At 42.2% G+C, this 16,372-nt stretch overlaps 1 protein-coding gene across 1 annotated transcript in view; it reads right to left on the bottom strand.

Annotated features, from left to right (window-relative positions):
- The window catches only part of LOC119972545 (cytochrome P450 7A1-like), a 72,908-nt gene that overhangs the window by 35,602 nt on the left and 20,934 nt on the right, over positions 1-16,372 (bottom strand). The window contains exon 2 of the mRNA XM_038809417.1: positions 5,250-5,490. Within this exon, the coding sequence (XP_038665345.1) occupies positions 5,250-5,490 (241 nt within the window). The remainder of the gene's footprint in view (positions 1-5,249; positions 5,491-16,372) is intronic.

The raw sequence follows: 16,372 nt of genomic DNA, 5'->3' as shown, positions 1-16,372 counted from the left end.
TTTACAAGGCCAAGTGGTGAAGGCATGAAAGAGGTATTTATTAGGGTATGGGAGGCAAACAGCCCATTTGAAGAAATGGATTTGAGAGAAGCTTCTGAAACTAAGAGGAGGATAGGTGGTGGAAGTATTTTCTCAAAGAGAATTTCAGAAATATGTTGCACAGTAACTGAAAGTTTGGCCTCTGATGGTGGAATGGAAGGAATGAGAACAAGCGGTAATCCAGATTCAGTGAAACTGAGGATCTACTAGGAGATACAGATGAAGAAATTTACTGAAAAAATGTGTAGCAAGTCCACGGAAGAATTTATAGAACTTAATGTCCAGCATTTTCTGTTTTTGTTGCAAGATGTTAATATTAGTTTTTAAAAAAGGAATAGAGAAATGAATGGGATTTAAAGAGGATAAATGCTCTGGACCTGATGATCTGCACCCCAGAGGGTTGAAAAAGGTGGCTGTAAAGAACATAAGAACTGAGCGGCAGGAGTAGGCCATCTGGCCCCTCGAGCCTGCTCCACCATTCAATGAGATCATGGCTGATCTTTTGTGGACTCAGCTCCACTTTCCGGCCCGAACACCATAACCCTTAATCCCTTTATTCTTCAAAAAACTATCTATCTCTATCTTAAAAACATTTAATGAAGGTTCCTCAACTGCTTCGCTGGGCAAGGAATTCCATAGATTCACAATCCTTTGGGTGAAGAAGTTCCTCCTAAACTCAGTCCTCAATCTACTTCCCCTTATTTTGAGGCTATGCCCCTAGTTCTGCTTTCACCCGCCAGTGGAAACAACCTGCCCGCAACTATCCTATCTATTCCCTTCATAATTTTATATGTTTCTATAAGATCCCCCCCTCATCCTTCTAAATTCCAATGAGTATAGTCCCAGTCGACTCAACCTCTCCTCGTAATCCAACCCCTTCAGCTCTGGGATTAACCTAGTGAATCTCCTCTGCACACCCTCCAGCGCCAGTACGTCCTTTCTCAGGTAAGGAGACCAAAACTGAACACAATACTCCAGGTGTGGCCTCACTAACACCGTATACAATTGCAGAATAACCTCCCTCATCTTAAACTCCATCCCTCTAGCAATGAAGGACAACATTCCATTTGCCTTCTTAATCACCTGTTGCACCTGTAAACCAACTTTCCGCAACTCTTGCACTAGCACACCCAGGTCTCTCTGCACAGCAGCATGTTTTAATATTTTATCATTTAAATAATAATCCCTTTTGCTGTTATTCCTACCAAAATGGATAACCTAACATTTGTCAACATTGTATTCCATCTGCCAGACCCTAGCCCATTCACTTAACCTATCCAAATCCCTCTGCAGACTTCCGGTATCCTCTGCACTTTTTGCTTTACCACTCATCTTAGTGTCGTCTGCAAACTTGGACACATTGCACTTGGTCCCCAACTCCAAATCATCTATGTAAATTGTGAATAGTTGTGGGCCCAACACTGATTCCTGAGGGACACCAGTAGCTACTGATTGGCAACCAGAGAAACACCCATTAATCCCCACTCTTTGCTTTCTGTTAATTAACCAATCCTCTATCCATGCTACTACTTTACCCTTAATGCCATGCATCTTTATCTTATTCAGAAACCTTTTGTGTGGCACCTTGTCAAAAGCTTTCTGGAAATCCAGATATATCACATCCATTGGCTCCCCGTTATCTACCGCACTGGTAATGTCCTCAAAAAATTCCACTAAATTAGTTAGGTACGACCTGCCCTTTATGGATCCATGCTGCGTCTGCCCAATCGGACAATTTCCATCCAGATGCCTCGCTATTTCCTCCTTGATGATAGATTCCAGCATTTTCCCTACTATCGAAGTTAAACTAACTGCCTATAATTACCCGCTTTCTGCCTACCTCCTTTTTTAAACAGTGGTGTAACGTTTGCTAAATTCCAATCCGCCGAGACCACCCCTGAGTCTAGTAAATTTTGGTAAATTATCACTAGTGCATTTGCAATTTCCCTAGCCATCTCTTTTAGCACTCTGGGATGCATTCCATCAGGGCCAGGAGACTTGTCTACCTTTAGCCCCATTAGCTTGCCCATCACTACCTCCTTAGTGATAACAATCATCTCAAGGTCCTCACCTGTCATAGCCTCATTTCCATCAGTCACTGGCATGTTATTTGTGTCTTCCACTGTGAAGACCGACCCAAAAGACCTGTTCAGTTCCTCAGCCATTTCCTCATCTCCCATTATTAAATCTCCCTTCTCATCCTCTAAAGTACCAATATTTACCTTAGCCGCTCTTTTTTGTTTTATATATTGTAGAAACTTTTACTATCTGTTTTTATATTCTGAGCAAGTTTACTCTCATAATCTATCTTACTTTTCTTTATAGCTTTTTTAGTAGCTTTCTGTTGCCCCCTAAAGAATTCCCAGTCCTCCAGTCTCCCACAAATCTTTGCCACTTTGTATGCTTTTTCCTTCAATTTGATACTCTCCCTTATTTCCTTAGATATCCACGGTCGATTTTACCTCTTTCCACCATCCTTCCTTTTTGTTGGTATAAACCTTTGCTGAGCACTGTGAAAAATCGCTTGGGAGGTTCACCACTGTTCCTCAAATGTTTCACCATAAAGTCTTTGCTCCCAGTCTACCTTAGCTAGCTCTTCTCTCATCCCATTGTAATCTCCTTTGTTTAAGCACAAAACACTAGTGTTTGATTTTACCTTCTCACCCTCCATCTTGTATTTTAAATTCCACCATATTGTGATCGCTCCTTCCAAGAGGATCCCGAACAATGAGCTCATTAATCAATCCTGTCTCATTACAACATCTAGCAACCTGGCTGTCCCTTTTTTATTCCTACGCTCTACCCACAAAGTATCTTTTATAGCCTGCCCCAAATATCATCTCTAAAACAAGGAGGGGCCAATCATTTAGGACTGAGATGTGGAGAAACTACTTCACTCAAAGAGTTGTGAAACTTTGGAACTACCCCAGAGGGTAATGGATGCGCCATTGTTGAATACATTTAAGGTTGGAACAGACAGATTTTTAGTCTCTCCAGAAATAAAGGGATATGGGGAACAGACAGTAAACTGGAGTTGAAGCCAATATCAGCCATGATCATATTGCAGGTTCGAAGGACCAAATGGGTCTATTCCTGCCCCTGTTTCTTGTGTTCCTGAAACAGAAAAACGACTTCTACTCAAACGGTAACGAAGTAGCATAATTATAAAATAAAAACTGATGGCCGTATTCATGGAAAGAGAAACATAGGGAATAATTCATGTTGATGTTCTTCCATCAGAATTGTTCTGGTGAAACGTCATCACCTGAAACCTTGGGCGCTGAAAAGCAGCGCGCTGTGGTGCAGTGCGGCCAGTAAATGACTGGAGACCATGCTCCTGGGATCTACCCGGCTTGCGATGCCTTTTGAGATCTAAAGCGATCTTGCGAGACATCGCAATGTGAAGCCAGCCAATTGTGGGCGGGATCACTTTTAGCAAATCTGACGAACTGTCTCTAATATCTGGGTTGTGGGGATCGGGCCGTGGTTTGGGACTAGGTGGAGTACTCTTTCCAAGGTTCGGTGCAGACGCGATGGGCTGAATGGCCTCCTTCTGCACTGTAGAGATTCTATGCAGTTCCCTGAGGTAACCAAGGTGTTGGGATCTATCCCCTTCATCTTGGAGACCTCAGCCAAGCGCCGTTCAGTGCTGGTCTCCACAAACCGGGACCAGATGCAATGGCATTCATGGGAGTCTCGCAAGGGATTGGAGGTTCCCAGGTGCTTTCCCCCTGGGCAAGGTCGCACGCTGGCACTGCTGGTGCCACTTGGGAACCCTAGCACTGCCAGCTTGGTACCCTGGCAGTACCATCTGGGTGTTGGCCAGGCACTGGCAAGGTGCTCAGGTGGTAGGCACACTGCCAACATGGCAGTGCCAAGGTGTCAAGCTGGCATTTTCCACCTGGCAGTGAAGACTGGGGCGGTGCACTTGTGGGTGTGGGGGCGGTGTGAGGGAGCCCGGGGACCCCTTATAGTGAGTTGGGGCATGAGGGAGATTCGAGGGTCACATCGGGAATTCAAAAAATTAAAAATGGCGATCCTGCACTGAGGAGTTCCAGCTAGCGCAGTTCCTTAGTACAGAAAAGGGGGCTGAGTGCGGCCGCGTGTTGCCCAATGAGGCCCCTTATCTAACCGGACTGGCGTTAGATAGCGGGGTGTTTCCTGGTGCTCACGGCTAAACGCACTCGCTATGGGACTCTGTTCCCATTATGTTAGATTGGGCCCCTTAACTCTGTTTTTCTCTCCAAAGGTGCTGCCTGATCTACTGGTTATTTTCAGCATTTTCTGTTTTTATTTCAGATTTTTAGCATCTGCACTAGTTTTCTTTTTCTTTAACATAACTCTCACTTATGCTTTTTAGACTGCTACTTAAGTACTATAATGTACTAATTCTTGCTTATTCCAAATAAAGTCAGAACTATAACAACACGGTGTTGGGTTGTATGTTTAATTAAGTCACATACAGCAACTTAGCCACTCTGTATTTAACCACACACAATTAATCTCATGCCTAGCTAAATGACAAGTGAACAACTTTCTTAAAAAATGATTTGTTAAATACTATGTGAGATTGGTAAATATAATTAATCTGTTTTTGGGGTGGCACGGTGGTGCAGTTGTTAATACTGCTACCTCACGGTGTGGAGGTCCCGGGTTCACTGTCCATGTGGAGTTTGCATATTCTCCCTGTATCTGCGTGGTTCTCACCCCCACAATGCAAAAAGATCTGCAACGTAGGTGAATTGGCCACGCTAAATTGCCCCTAAATTGAAAGAAAGAATTGGGTATTCTAAATTTATATTTCAAAAAATGAATCGGCAATGCACCACAAGAGGCCACAATTAGAGAATCACTGCTATCTCGGAGGGATGTGGGCTGGAGGAGATTATAAAGGTAGGGAGGCACAAGGCTATGGAGTGATTCGAAAACAAAGTTGAGAATTTTAAGAAACAAGGCATTTCTAGACCAAGCATCAATGTAGATCAGGAAGCACCTAAATATACTTTCAACTATGTACTACAGTAGTGTGGCTATTTTTCCAGTACTGTAATTGCAAGCCAGTTTGAGGTCAATTAAGCTTCTTGATTAATTTTTAAATCAGAAAAAATAATAGAACATTTTGATAAAATTACTTGGCAAATTATTCAGTTAATCATTTTGCACTGTACTACTAAAGAGGCAATACATCATAAACAAGTAGGCTCCCTTACCCTTCTTGAGATTTTTAGTGCAATGGTCTGAAAATTAAGATTTTTTCCATGTCGAACTACAGAACTGTATGAGAAGGGATCAGTGATGAAAGTGATGAAGTTCCCAGCTATTTTACATGTAAAAGCATCTCCGTATTTCTTCTGGCGAGTTTGCAGAAACTTCAGCGGATTCGCACCAAACTCTAAAGCGCAACCAATGTACGGAATCCAACCATTTTCAACGGGAGGCTCTCCCTCTTGTCTGTGAAAAAGAAACATTGAAATAAAACAAGAGACATAACTATCACTGCACATCTTTCAATTGTAGCAGACAAGTAGGAAAATCCACAAGAAAATTCACCCCAATAGTGTATTTAGAAAGACTACTACTAAATATTAAATGTTAAAAATATATGCAATCCAACCAGTTTCACATTGCGAAGAGAGCCAAAAAGAACTGTTCACACACACCATTATACAAGATATCCATATATTAGTGCCACTGGCTGAAGGCTGCTACACCTATACACTAAAATGTAAGTGGAACTAGTTCATGACCAAATCTTAAGATTTCTCATGCTATCAGATCATAATTATTGTTGGAGTTTTAAAAAGGTTTTCTGTCTCTTTATCTCTATTTCCTAACTGCATCTTTATTTCCCATTCTTTATTCTCTCGACTATATTGTTTTCTGTATATACAACATTGAAGAGTCTAACTCATATTTCCCAGTTTCAGACTCCTCATTAACAAGATTTCAATCTGATTAGTTAAGAAAATACATAATTGCTTGAGCCATTCACAGTGCAGAGGACACTGTCTCTTTCAGAGTAGGTTCCTGTGCAAAGTCCCGTAGAACATTTGTAGACAAGTGCAATGAATAGTTGGCACTACTTGTTCACCATTGAAAACAAAAATCCAGCTTAATGTGGGGGTAGAAACTCAAACACCAAATTGACACAATTTGAAACTGAAATCAATAAGTGCAAAACATCAGTTAAATACTGTCATAATATACACACAAGTATATGATTGTGCACAGACATACACTGATTGACACACAGGATGACCAATTAACACACAGAACACATAGTTCGGTGTGCAGCCAAATGCGGATAAGGTGTCGGCGATCAATGCTATGAAGACACCGGAGGACAAGAAGGCGGTCCTCCACTTCCTGGGGATGGTCAACGTCCTGGGAAAATTTATCCCCAACCTCGCATCTCACACAACGGCTCTCCGCAATCTTGTGAAGAAAGCCACCGACTTCCAGTGGCTCCCTGCTCATGAGCGAGAGTGGCGTGAACTCAGGACAAAACTCACCAAGGCCCCGGTACTGGCATTCTTCGACCCTGCCAAGGAGATGAAGATCTCCACTGATGCAAGCCAGTCTGGCATTGCGGCAGTGCTCCTCCAGTGCGACAAATCCTCCTCATGGGCCCCAGTCGCATATGATTCACGCGCAATGACACCCACTGAGCAGCGCTATGCTCAAATCGAGAACGACTGCCTGGGCCTCCTCACGGGAATTGTCAAATTCCATGACTACGTGTATGGACTCCCCAAATTTATGGTCGAAACGGACCACAGGCCACTGGTTCACATCATACAGGACCTCAACGATATGATGCCACGCCTGCAGCGCATCCTCCTCAAGCTCAGACGCTATGATTTCTAACTGGTCTACACCCCGGGCAAGGAGCTCATCGTGGCCAATGCACTCTCTCGCTCCGTCACTACACCGTGCGAGCAGTCGGACTTTGTTTGCCAAATTGATGACCATGTTGAGTTCTGCGCATCCAATTTTTTCCTGCCACTGACGAACGAGTCATCCAGATTCGTTGTGAAACAGCCAAGGATCCTCTGCTCCAACGGGTCATGCGCCATCTCACAGACGGGTGGCAAAAGGGCCAATGCCCGCAATTCTACAACATTAAAGATGATCTGGCAGTGGTAGATGGAATTCTGTTGAAATTGGACAGGATCGTCATTCCGCAAAGCATGCGGGAGCTCGTCCTTGGCCAGCTCCACGAGGGTCACCGGGGGGTGGAGAATTGCTGCCGGCGGGCCCGTGAGGCAGTGTACTGGCCTGGCATCAATCAGGACATTGCCAACACTGTTCTAAATTGCCCAACGTGCCAACAGTTCCAGCGGCTCAGCCGAAAGAGACTTTGCAGCCACATGAACTGGTGTCGTCCCCATGGACCAAGGTTGGCATAGATCTCTTCCACGCACAACGCCGGGACTACGTCTTCATTGTGGATTACTTCTCTAACTACTCCGAGGTGGTTAGGCTGCATGACCTCACATCGGCAACGGTCATCCGGGTGTGCAAAGAGACCTTTGCCCGTCATGACATTCCAGTCATGGTCATGACCGATAATGGCCCGTGTTTTTTCAGTCAGGAGTGGACCAATTTTGCCCGACGGTACAATTTCACGCACATCACCTCGAGTCCCCACTATCCCCAGTCAAATGGGAAAGCTGAAAAGGGGGTACACTTTGTCAAACGACTCCTGTGTAAAGCGGCTGATGCGGGTTCAGACTTTCACCTCGCACTGCTAGCCTACAGGGCAACTCCTTTGTCCGCTGGCCTGTCCCCAGCACAACTGCTAATGAACCGCACATTACGGACAACGGTGCCTGCAATCCACATCCCAGACCTTGACAATTTTCCAGTCCTGCAACGAATGCAACTGTCTCGGGTCCAATGCAAGTCGGCGTATGACGCCCACGCCGCAGATCTCCAGTCTCTCATCCTTGATGACCAAGTTTGTGTTCAGCTACCTCAAGGTGGCTGGTCTGCCACAGCTGTGGTGGTGAAGCAAGTGGCCCCCAGATCATTTCTAGTTCGCATGCAGGGTGGCTCTTTTCTTTGGCGTAATGGGCGGGCACTGCGGCTGCTTCCACACTCGCCACCTGAACGTGATCCCCTGCCTCGCCTGATCCATCCTCAGGACACGCCCTTCCAAGAGATCACCGGTCTACCTCTTCTTTTGCCACCCTCTGCAGTCGATACAGCTCCGCCCATTCCAGAGCAGGCAGCCCCTGACCCACCCTTGAGGCAGTCAACCAGAATTCGTCGCCCACGACAGAGACTGAATTTATAGACTGATTGTTTTGTTGCCTTGATTCTTCGTTTGCTCGCCTGTACATACTGTTTTCCATGATTTTGTATATGCACTCTATCTGCACTAGACACCTTCCCATGTAAATACGTTCATATTTTTGTATATAGTCAGATTCCTAGTCATATAAATACGCTCACATACTCTGTACATAGTCAGGCACATTCACATACTCAGTATTTATTGCCATGTACACATTTTTTTAAAAAGGGGAAGATATCATAATATACACACAAGTATATGATGGTGCACAAACATACACTGATTGATACACAGGATGACCAATTAACACACAGAACACAGCAGCCAATCACCAGACAGGACACGGCCACTATAAAGCCAGAGGGCACTAGTTTTCCAGCTCTCTTGCGATGCAGCCTCTGAGACAGCCAGAGCCCGTGAGCAGCAACACGAACATCCACCATGTGGTAGCAGGATAGTCTGGTCAGGTTAGCCTCAGGTCTCCAGTCAACTCAGCATAGTGTCAACCCACTGTTCAAGTATGTTTAACAGTTCATAGTTCAATAAAATAGAGTTGCATTTCAACAAGTGTTGGAAGCCTGTCTCTCTCACTGCTATGGTAAACGCAGTCCTCGCAGACCCAGCATACCCAACACATCAAATACCACACATATTCCCTGCAGCACTAAAACTAAAATAAGAAAATGAAAGCAATCAAACACTTGAAACAGTAACCAAAATGTCTTGCGACAATATGTCTTGCATTCCCATTACACGAAGACCAATGCATAGTATTCAACTCCAAAGTGCTTAAACTAATCCAATGCAGTTAAATCCTAATTTTAAAAAACTTGCAGCGGCAGGGGTAATAAGTTCAACTATTATGTGTATCCAGAAGAATTGGATCATAAATCTCTTGAGACAATTCAGAAATGGCGATGCCGGCGTTGGACTGGGGTGAGCACAGTAAGAAGTCTTACAACACCAGGTTAAAGTCCAGCAGGTTTGTTTCAAACAAGTGTCTGTATGCGCGATCTTCTTGGAGATCCACTTTGAGCTGGCAGTTTGCGGTGTCGATGGTAGCCATGATGTGGAGATGCCGGCGTTGGACTGGGGTGAGCACAGTAAGAAGTCTTACAACACCAGGTTAAAGTCCAACATGTTTGTTTCAAACAGTGTCATTCACCTGAGGAAGGAGCAGTGCTCCGAAAGCTAGTGTTTGAAACAAACATGTTGGACTTTAACCTGGTGTTGTAAGACTTCTCACAATTCTGAAAACAATACTTCATCCTACCCTAGGAGAATCTTATTTCAATTGCAACAGTACAGCTTTACATTAAAATACAAGAAACATAGGCAGCTGCATGTAGCAAATATGCTGAGTTGGAGGAAAGATTTGATTTTTAAAGAAGAGGACATTGGAGTGGCAGACGAGAGCTCCAGAAAATGGAACCCAGAAAACGTGTGGCTCCACTCCTGGGGTGAGGAGGAGGCACAAAAAGAGAGGAAGAGCACACAAGACCAGAGTCAACAGAATTGGAAAGTTAAATTGTGGGAATTGATGCTTAGAGGAAGGTACGAAGGTAAGGTGATATCAAACATACAAACGTCCATGTATAAAGACACGTTCAATGCATGTGACATTCCAAGTTGAAGTGGCAGAAAGTTAGGACTGATATATTTGGTTTTCATTACAATCAATCTTTATTAATTATAAACTAATTCTCAAATTGTTTTGAACTCAGTAGGGTAAATTAGTGCCAAGAGTTCAAATAGGAGTGCACTTTACAAGCAGCTGTTTGCTAGGTATGGTTGCCCATCGTTTCAAATTATTTTGCAAAGCCAATAGTATGAACCTCAACTCAAAAGAATCCCAAAATATAACAGAAAATCTGAGAACGATGTTCAAAATGCACAAGATGGGTTGAAGTAAGTAAAAAATTAGATAATTATGCGTCTGACCCTATTCAATTATTTGGATTTGGATTTATTGTCATGCGGACCAAGGTCCAGTGAAACATTCTGCGTACAGTCTAGGCAGATCATTCAATACTTTAAAAATATAGGACATACGATAAATAAAATAAGTAAATACAGAGACATAGACATCGGGTGAAGCATACGGAGTGTAGTGCGACCCAGTAGAGAAGATGCGTGGAGAGATCAGTTCAATCTTTAAGAGAGTCATTCAGAAGTCTGGTAATAGTGAGGCAGAAGCTGTTTCGAAACTGTTAGTGCGTGTTCTCAGAACTTTGTATCTCCTACCCAATTGATGGGAGGCGGATTGGCATGATGGACTGGGCTGTGTTCACGGCTCACTGTAGTTATTTTATTATTGCTGAAAAAAAGATATATGTTATCAAAGCTTTTCATCTAGCATGCATCAGGATAATTCATAAGAATACCAAGTGTAATAGGAACAACATTTATACTTCATAAGAGAGTGCTGATTAATTCGCAAGTGGATTCTGATTGACAGAGGTGTTGCCATGGAGAATGCACCAGCTAACTGATGCCTTACAGTTAACTGCCAAGCTTTGTTTAAATTCAGGTAGGTGAGCTCTCATTGGTCAAAGCATTAGCTTGGGGAATGAACCAGAGAACTCAGTCACCTATTTTGTTTAGTTGAAAAGACGGATTGTATGTACATGTTCTTTTTGTCTGCAAAGAACAGAGCCATGTGTATTAATAAATGTAGCTCCTATCAGGTATATGTGCATCACATTGTGAGCCTGACTGGTAATCTTAAATTGGTTATCAGCTTAATTCCTAGCACACTCAAGATTATTTCGTAAATATTGTCCAATCATGGAATTCCATCAATGCTGGACACTCTGTATTGAATTTCGCAAGCACATGCTGGTTGGGTACAGTTGCTTGTTGTGAATAGCCAAAGGCACATGCTGTTTGATATGATCCGCTAATCTTTGAGACATAAGGTCTAGATACCTAACATAACAGTGGAGATTAAATGTATATACCACATTACATTTGTGTGCTAGACAGGACATTTTTTTAGCTTGATGGCAGCATCCTGTTAGTGGCGAATACCACTCAAGTTGCTACTGCATTGTAACAGCATGAAAGAGCTAGCTTCACTTGTTGCTCAAACATTTTAAGATACCTTACCCTTCCAGGATAATCTGAGGTAGACTGGGAACGTTTCAGGATTGAATGTGGTGGCCTTAGGTGTTTGTGCGATATACAGCCAGCAATGATCTGATCAGGGTAGCCATTACCACGCAGAGTGGCTTTGATTCATCCTATTCAGCATCCAGATTACAACGACGAGACCAGTAGATCCCGCTGACGGGCCGCCTCCCCCATCAAAGAGCACGCGGCGGGGTGGTCGGTAAATCCCTACAATCCTTGGGGGCAGTGGCGGACTGGGTCTAAAAATATTGGTTGCCAGGAGACAAAGGGGGCCCACCCACAACTACAATGCTATCATTTAATTTTCATAACCAATAAATAAAAATTTTTAAAAATACATATGGAAAAAAGGGTACAATAAAATTTTTTGTGGAAAAAATGTGTATTTCTTAGTAATTACAGTGTACATGTACTGTACATATTACTGGCAGTAGATACCAAATGTAAATACAGAATGTTATAATTGAATTTTTTATTTATTTTTTTAAATTTTAAGTAATTGGTTGATATTTTTAAATAGTTTACTGCACAATTTACACATTAACAGACAATGCGATCCATTATTAGGTTAAACACATTTACTCGAAAATCAGCTAGAGAATCTGAGGAATTTCTTTCATCATCAATAAGCTCATCTGCCATTCTTTTCTTCTTCCTCTGCCTCTTAACTGGCAATGCTGTTTCCAACGCATCAATTTCCAATGTTTGATTTTCATCCATATTCATCTGTGAAATCCTGTCATTACATTTATTTACAAATTACAAAGCCTTGCTGTGAACGTTATCAAATGTTCTTGTCTGTTCCTTCAACTTTGTTGTAGCTGAATCTACCAAACTCCATGCAGTAAACATATCTAAACCACTTGTCTGTAGATAACTTGATAACGGGGTTGTAGTTTCAAATATATACAAGTAAGTAAATGCTGTCAATATGGTTTCAAACTTTAGAAGACTTTGAAGTAAAACATTTGCTTCATGTTTTGTTTTTGCATCAAACTTTTCTGAATCTTGTATCATTGATAAGCATGTCGATAGATTTACCAAAGTAGTGGCAGCGGCATCATCAAAACGTCCAAATATAGTTGTTGCTGCATTGGATTTTCCTGACCATCTGGTCTCACCAATTAGCTTTAATCATTTCATTTTTTCTTGTCCTAGATGTTTTCCAACAACTTCTATCCATACAGCCATTCTCTTGTATGATGCTTTCACAAAAGTTGCTATATTCTGGAGCAAATTGAAAAAAGAAACTGTAGGCACACATTTTGTTGTTTCAGTTATCACCAAATTCAAGACATCGGCATAGCACCATATATGAACATGTTGATCAGCCACATCAGCAATTTTACTTTGTAAACCATTATACTGGCCATGGTAGCTTGCAGCGCCATCTGTGCTATCAGATAAACATTTTTGGGGGTCAATTTTAAGATGCTGTAATGTTTCAATCAATAGATCAAAAAGTCCCTGTCCTGTACCATCATTACTTGGCACAACTGAAAGTAGTCGCTCACAGATAATACCTTTAAGCACATACCGAATAATAATGCTAAACTGATCGATGGATGAATTATCTTGTGTTGAATCAACCTGAATAGAATAATATTTTGCTTGAGAAACTTCATGACTAATTCTTTCTTGTATCATATTCTTCATAATTTTGATTAACATGTTTATAGTTGTTTTACTCAGGTATGTAACAAGTCCACCATGGCCTTTACTTTGAGCCTTTCCTTGTTGCTCTAATCGTTTGATTCTTTGTTTAGACTTGTTTTGCACTGCAGAAACGTGAGCTTCCATAATGGGGTCATATTTTGCCATCAACTGCACTGTATCTAAAAAATTGCCATGATTCAGAACCTCATTATCTAGAGTGTAGGCCGATTCATTTCTGTGACCTCGAAAAGGAAGTGCTTGCTTGCCTAACATCTTTATGATGTCTATAATCCTCATGATAATACTTCTCTGCTTCAATACTTCTTCTTTCCTTTTAATTAGTGATGCTGCAAAAAATTTATCTAAGGTGCCATCATTAACCACACTGATATATTGCTGAGCATTTCTGACATGTGTTGTTGTCAATTCATGTAAAGTTAAGCTCTGGCTAATATGCCTGTAGTCACTAAAGCCACGTACAAAGGGTGATGGATTACAAGTGTTGGGAAACTCAAAGGCTAAGCAGTATGAACAACATAAGCATCTATTTTCTTTGTTATATGTTAGCCATTTTCTTGGGATTGAGTCATTCATAATTTTCCTCTCATACAAACGAGCATCAAATGGCAGATCATCAAGTGGCTGAAGTGGATGTTCAGCAAAAAACTGTTTTAGCTTTGTTCGTGATGGATATTGGAAGATTCCAGTAATTGATCTTTCATTTTCTTGCGTATGTTCATTTACAGGATGTGCTTCAGAAACCAAGTCATGTATGCTTGAAGGAATATCTGATTCCCTGTCACTAGTTGAAGCTATGTGTTCAGATGTTGCAACTACAGGCAGTACAGATAACAGAACAAGGAAGCCAGAGTAAATTTTGGGCCTGGGTTGATTAGTAATGGATGCACTTGTATTTGTCTCTACATTCAAAGTAGCTCTTCTCTGTTCTTGTAACTCTCATGTCATTGCATCATCACCATGAGCATTGTTTCTTGCTTCTTGATTATTTGTTGCAGAACTGGATATTGATGTGGATTGTGCTTGTGGTATTATAAACTCTGTAATAGGCCTGCATCGCTTGGCTGATTCCTTCCTTTCTGCTTCTTTGTGTTCTTTGCATTTTAGTGACCCAGATTTATGCTTTTTCTTTTCCATGCTGGTGGGGGTAATATTCCTGAAATAAAAACTTAATTAAAAATAGCCCACATTGGGAAAAATGAATATTGATGATTGCAAGAATAACTTGAAGGAACACCAGATAAACCCCTGCTTGATAAAAAATATGAAATAACTTACTTACACTTCAATAGGCTATGTTCATTAGTCAATACTACTGTGGCCTATGCAGCTTCAGAAGAGGAGACAATCCACTGTCCAGTGTTCACACCAGCAAGCAACTGAGACAACTGTTGAAACTTAGAAGTTTGGTCCGACTGTAGTAAGACATTAAGAATGGTCCCACAACCAAAGTTAACATGTCCAGTTTGATACCAGCGTAGTGTTACAAGTCGCAACCCTTTAAGTTTACCGATCATGGCTTATCACTTCAATATCTTTGACCTCATGATTCACGGTCAAAGGTACCGCTTCTCCTTTTCGGTGACCTCACGACCCTATTTACTGCTTGATATCCTTTCAAGTTGCCGACCATCTCAAATCACGAACTGTAACTTTATCTTTAAATTCACACACTCTTGCTGAAAACGTGGATTTCCAACTATGTCCGACCCGGGTGAACCAGCCCCCCCCCCCCCCCCCACTCCTTTTCACATCCGTTTAACACTGCTTCGTTCGTTCATACACTGAGTGATTATTTGTTTGTTTCTTTATTGCATTTTTATTTGGTATTGCTCTTTTTAAAAACAATTATATTTTATTAAGTTAGAATACAAATCTCAGGAAAGAAGTTGGAGATTTATTTATCTAATTAATTATAATTTTTAAGGGCCCTTCAGAGATTCACGGGCCCCTTCTTGGCTCTCCGGGCCCCGGACCGATGTACCGGCTGAACCAAGACTGCTGCTTGATATCCTTTGAAGTTGCCGACTATCTCAAATCACGAATTGTAACTTTATCTTTAAATTCACACACTCTTGCTGAAAACATGGAATTTCATTAATTATGCCCGACCTGGGCCCCCCTATTCCACATCCTTCCACTACCTCCCCTGCTTCATTCCTTTTCATGCACTGCTTATTTGTGTCCTGTTCTCTTTTTTTTCTTATTCCTTTTTATTACTAAAACCGTTGTCTGCGTTTGTTTCTTTATTGCATTTTTATTTGATATAGGGGGCCCACTTCATCAGGGGCCCACTTGCCATCGGGCAAGCTGACACCCTGGCCAGTCCGCCACTGCTTGGGGGAAGGACATTTTGTACATGTTCAATGAATGGCCTATTTTCACTGGGTGCGCTCTGTCTTGGGCACCAAGTACTTACGTCGTCTCTTATAAAATTCAGGCATTAAAGTAACAGATAACGATTCCCGTGAAGCAGAGGAGCAGATGCAGCTTCTTGTTGGGTATTTTCTCCATTGAGGATTTGGCCGCCTCGTCCGACGCCTCCGACTTCACGGCAACAACCTCATCCGGACCCAACAACCTGCGTGCCCGTCAGGACCCCATTACTGCCTCCCCTCCCCCAGCTCAAACTGGAGCATGAGACCGTTTCAGGTCACCAGCGAGCTACACCAATATTTCTCTCCCGATACCAATCTAGGTTTTACAATGTTCCAATTTTCACAAAGCAGCTCAACATGAGCTCCACACTCCTGCTTGTTGAAAACGCTCCGTCCAATACAAACCACCAGCTGCATCATTTCCCATCATCAATACGCGGGAAACTTGTGCACAGTGTGTGCGCCGTCCCCTCCTGGCATGACCAATGCATATTGCCAATTGGAATTGCTTTTCAGAAGACATTCCAGTTATGGCAATTAGAACAAAGCTCATTCAAAGTACTGAAAAGGAAACATGCTGTGAAAATGTTATTTTATTCCAATGTGTTGCAAGTGAGGCATGTTTGAAACAAACTGCCAATGACAGAATAAGTTGCACACTCTCAAGCAAACCCGAGACTGGTAATCGAGTGAAAGATCAAGTGAGTTCTCTGACTGTCCGTTGAATTTGATATTCGGTCCCAAAATCCGGCACAGTTGCAAGAATGAGGAAAAGAAAGATCTTTCTACCTGGCTTTCACACAATCACACAGGATGTCATTTGTATCTTTGGTAAAAGCCATTTTGTTAC

This window comes from Scyliorhinus canicula, chromosome 10 (genome assembly GCF_902713615.1).
Source record: "Scyliorhinus canicula chromosome 10, sScyCan1.1, whole genome shotgun sequence".
Taxonomy (NCBI): domain Eukaryota; kingdom Metazoa; phylum Chordata; class Chondrichthyes; order Carcharhiniformes; family Scyliorhinidae; genus Scyliorhinus; species Scyliorhinus canicula.
The sequence above is the reverse complement of the archived record's forward strand: the minus strand, read 5'-3'. Positions and strand labels throughout refer to the sequence as shown.